Below are 4,768 nucleotides of genomic sequence, written 5' to 3' on the forward strand. Positions count from 1 at the left end.
ACTCAATTGGCACGTGCTCAGAACCGATGCAAGCAAAAAGCAGATCGTCATCGCACAGAGAGAATGTTCAACGTGGGAGAACAAGTGCTGCTCAAACTGCAACCCTATGCTCAGTCAACAGTGGCCAATCGTCCCTGTCCAAAATTGGCCTACAAATTCTTTGGCCCCTTTCCAGTGGAGCAACGCATTGGCACCATGGCGTACAGGTTAACTCTGCCACTTGATAGTCGCATTCACAACGTTTTTCATGTGTCCCAGCTGAAGCCGTTCACTCCAGACTAAACACCAGTATTCTCTGAACTGCCCAAGACACCAGATCTCACAGCTGCAACACTCGTACCGGAAGCTATCCTGGAGCGCCGCATGGTCAAGAAAGGGAACGCCTCCATCGTGCAAGTCCGAGTACAATGGTCATCCCTCTCGGACGCGTCTGCAACCTGGGAAGAACAGTTCTGAGGCAACGCTACCCTACGGCACCGATCTGGGAGGACGACGCTTCCGCTCAAGAGGGGGCAATTGTCACACCTGCTACTGCGTAGCGGTGGACTGATTAGGGAGAAGGGTAGTACGGGCTGAGCCCAGTGAGTCCATGGGCCGGCTGTGGCCCATTGTAACCAGTGGTAGCGTTTGTGTGGGTACTTAGCCAAACCTCTCCAGTGTACTGCAGTGGCGGATCTAGGGGTGGGGTGGTGGGGGCCACGGACCCCACAAAAAAATTGCAAATTTACTTTTACTACTAGTGCATATTTATATACATTATGCTCATTTTTGTGCCGTTCAACCACCATGTCCCATGCTTGCCCCCACATTGGTAAGATTCTAGATCCGCCACTGGTGTACTGGGTATGTACTGGGTATCTAATGAAAGAACAAGTCAATTCGGTCTCTCCCCTTCTCCTACCTACTCTCGTCCCCTACCTCTGCTCCTCCCCAAATTCCCCTCTTGTGCGATTGATTCTCCCCTATTGGTCGTCACAACTAGTATATCTCGATGCGCAAAAAAAGAAGGGACTAGTATATCTCCAACATCGTTGAGCAGACTGATGGCACCACTGCCTGGCTCAATGAGTGCATGTGCAGATGGCGGCAGTGAGTCCATAGGCTGCCTGATTTTTGTGCCGGTGCAGATGCAATGACGAGTGCAGCAGCGGATTGCAATGATGGTGCCTGCACACATGCAATGGCACCACTATTTGTGTTAGTGGCAACACCCATGGAGAGTGCCGTTGAGGGCATCGGCGGGACTGGTTTTGACGTCTTAAGATAACACAACCTGGTTGCTAGCTCGGGAATTGCAAGCTGATATTCAGCAAGGATGGCAGTTGGCCCATAGTTGAAAGTATGCAGGGAGACAGGGTGCTTAGATCCATGGGCAAGGTCATGGCAACCGGCGGAATGGAGATCGTTGACTCTGATACCAAAAATGTTTCGTACTAGGGTGTAATGAGGTATGGGGGCTTTCGCCCCTGGGGCATGATAAAAGAGTTACTCCTCTGAACTCTTGCTTGCTTTGTTCCTCATAGGGAATCTTCTTTATTTAGAGGCCAGACAATCCAACATAGGTAATAAGCTAAGTTCGCTGTTTTCCAGTTTGAACAAGTTGGGTTCTCTTCTTGGTGGGAGAATCAACTACAGAACTTGGAAGGGACGAGTTTATGTTGTGCTAGTAATACTAGTCTTAATTTTTCTAACTTGTCTTGGAACTCACTGCATATATGGTGGCAATGGTGCTCAAGAGCCATATCCAATCAAGGCTAGGTACTCACAGTTCACGCTGTTAACTATGACATATGATGCCCGTCTTTGGAATCTGAAGATGTTTGTGGAGCATTACTCCAAATGTGCATCAGTGAGGGAGATTGTGGTTATCTGGAATAAAGGCCGCCCCCCAGTGCAAAATGAATTCAAGTCAGCTGTTCCTGTCAGGGTCAGAGTTGAAGATAAGAACTCTCTGAACAATAGATTCAACATAGATGAAAAAATAAAGACGAGAGCTGTTATGGAGCTTGATGATGATATCATGATGGCATGTGACGACTTAGAACATATCATAGATCTTATCTTAATTGGCTCACGGCCTATGCTAAAACATATCTCCCTAATTCCGAAAGTAGACTGCCTAGCATGGAGATTGGAGATCTCATCCCATGATTGGGAAGTGCCATGGTGGGGCCATGTACTTCTGTGCATACGTCTTGTACTAATTCTTGATCTGACTTATTATTCTGTTGGCAAGTTTGTTCCTCAAACATAGGGATGTTCAAATAGCTTGAGCTCGACAAGCTACTCGAGCTTGTCTCAGTTTCGGCATGATTCAAGTGTTTGCACATACACTTCAAGAGATGGAGCGTGGCCTACACAAGCTCATGCACTATAACGAGCTGATCCGAAGAGCTCGTTCGCTTGATTTCGCAATGTTTGCACATGCCACTTCATACTCCCCTTGGCCATATCCAAACCTGCAACTGTGCCACAACCCACAAGTCTAAACTCTGTAATAAGTTAACTGCAGTTCTTTAAAAAAAAGTTAACTGCAGTTCTTTAAAAAAAAGTTAACTGCAGTTCCTTAGTTTCATGATTTCTAGAACTACCCACATCGATTTAATTGTAGATGCTTTTGTAGTAATTGCTATTTTTTTTGTTTGTACTTGATACAGTGAAGAGACCAAAATTAAGATATCATTGGGAGTGAGGCGTGGGTGGAGCTTGCGTCTACAGAAGCTAATGGTTCAGGATGGCTGCTTTGTGCAGTGGCGGGAAATGATAGCAAATGCAGCTAGGAAGGGCTTTGCTGGTGGAGTTGCCTTCCAATGGAATTCACATAAAATGTTGACTGAGCAACTGCGGCAGGAATGGTTGGAGAAAGTCCAGCAAAGAAGATCAATGCCTAGGCCGACAGGTAATAGAAGAGCGCCAAAAACCCCAGAGCAGAGGAGAAAAATTGCAGAAGCCATTGCTGCGAAGTGGTTGGATCGAGTAAGATTATCTATGCCTTGCTGAACATATTTCATGGTTCTCATCCTCTCATTCCAATGTCTTCGGGGCAATATATGGCTTATTCATATTGCATAAACTAATGGTAGAAACATTTGATTTTCTTGCAGGAATACCGTGAACGTGTTTGCAGTGCAATTAATAGCTATCATGGAACATCTTCTGGATCTAAAGTACCGCGTAAACAAAGAACTCCGAGAGAACCAGGTGCAAAGCGTGAAAAAAAGAAATCTATTCAACACAGAGCTGTCAGCTTGGACGATGCACATGCAAAAACTGCTCCAGTTAAGAGAAAGAAAAGTGCAACTCCTTACAAAGATCCTATGGCAGGTGAGAAACTAGAGATGATAACGAAGATTAGAGCCCAAAGGACAGCACTGGAAATAGAGAAGAAAGAGGCTATTGAAAGAGCCAGGTATGTTGTCTTATTTGCAATTAGAAAAGGGTAAACTGCATGAGGCACATCTTTGCTAACAAATATCAGCTATTGATTTTCCGTGCTTCAAATTTTGTTACTGCACTTTGATGTGTTCTTTCAACTAGACTTTGACTAGTTTTGACAAATATGGAAATAAGACAAAATAACCCAGCAATGCTGGCCAAGCTCCCCCTTATAATTTCTGTTTGATTGTTGCACTATCCAATGTGTTTAATTTATGAAAAGTAGTCAAAGCTTAATAACAGCCACATTGTCGGACCCCGGATTCGGTACTATTCCAAGTTTAGTGCAATTGCCTACAAGGTGTAGAATAGAAGCCATATCCTACCCGCAAAGTGTACTTTCGTACATACACGCACTATGACACGCTATGGGTTGAAACGTAATAAGTATCATCATAGAACTCGAACGATAACATATACAAGGTATGGAGTTCACATGAGCTACTAAGTTATTGTTACAACTAGAGATCAACATGATCCAACATTACATCATTCAACGAAGTAAATAGTCTGGTTATAGGCAAAAATATCAAATGCGCCCAAGAGGTTGGAGATAAACGAAAGGCCCTCCCAAGGCTCAGACTGCCACCTGGGACCTTCTATCTAACTCGTCGTCAGTAAGTTTTCCGAAGTAGCCACCTTCAATGTCGGTGAAGTCCTCTGCAGCAACTTGGTTTGAATAGCAAGGGTGAGTACATGACGTACTCTGCAAGACTTACATTAGATCTACACTGAGTATGCATCGTCTCAAAGTAAAGGGTATGTGGTTTGCTCCTATAGATACACTACAACTTGCGTCTAATAGAGATAAGGAAAGAGGGTGCACTGCCTTTCATTCCACCTTGTATCTCCCACAAGGAAGAATCCGCAAGGCACTCACACCGTATGTTTTTAAAGCGGTAAAGGGAAGCGAGGCGCTGAGGGGGCGCCTCACTGCTTAAGCGCTAAAGCGTAAAGTGAGGTGACACTTTAGACAGACTCTGAACCTGATGGGCAGTAGAATAGAGTACCATTTAGTGAGACATACGTACCTTGCTTCTAATCCACCAGTGAGCACATATGCATTAGTAGCCATTATTCTAATCCATCCACTAAGCAGTAAGCAACTAGCCAACTACTATAAGAGAGGTAGCAGCAGCACCTAACAGCAGAGGAGCTGTGTATAGCATAACACATAAAAGAGCAGGAAAGGCATGACAAGCTGGTGCAGATCTGAGCATGTAAGAAAGAGCAAAGGGAGGGGAAGGGGGAGAAGAGAGGGCAGGAGCCATGCAATTGTGGTTGCGCAAGAGGAGGGGGGGAGCTGCTGCAGCCGGAGAAGAGGAGCGAGAGG

At 45.3% G+C, this 4,768-nt stretch overlaps 1 protein-coding gene across 1 annotated transcript; it reads left to right on the forward strand.

Annotated features, from left to right (window-relative positions):
- Nucleotides 1–1,984: 1,984 nt before the first annotated feature.
- LOC119344648 lies at nt 1,985–3,458 on the forward strand. Its single transcript, XM_037615025.1, has 2 exons — nt 1,985–2,976; nt 3,105–3,458. The coding sequence occupies exons 1-2, from the start codon at nt 2,725–2,727 to the stop codon at nt 3,441–3,443; spliced, it is 591 nt and encodes a 196-aa protein (XP_037470922.1). The 5' UTR covers nt 1,985–2,724; the 3' UTR covers nt 3,444–3,458.
- The last annotated feature ends 1,310 nt before the right edge of the window (nt 3,459–4,768 follow it).

Source organism: Triticum dicoccoides, unplaced genomic scaffold (genome assembly GCF_002162155.2).
Source record: "Triticum dicoccoides isolate Atlit2015 ecotype Zavitan unplaced genomic scaffold, WEW_v2.0 scaffold177773, whole genome shotgun sequence".
NCBI lineage: Eukaryota > Viridiplantae > Streptophyta > Magnoliopsida > Poales > Poaceae > Triticum > Triticum dicoccoides.

Coding starts and splice junctions, on each gene's coding strand:
- LOC119344648 (XM_037615025.1), top strand. CDS start 2,725: ATGGTTCAGGATGGCTGCTTTGTGCAGTGGCGGGAAATGATAGCAAAT. Junction 2,977..3,104: donor CTGCGAAGTGGTTGGATCGA/GTAAGATTATCT, acceptor ATTTTCTTGCAG/GAATACCGTGAACGTGTTTG.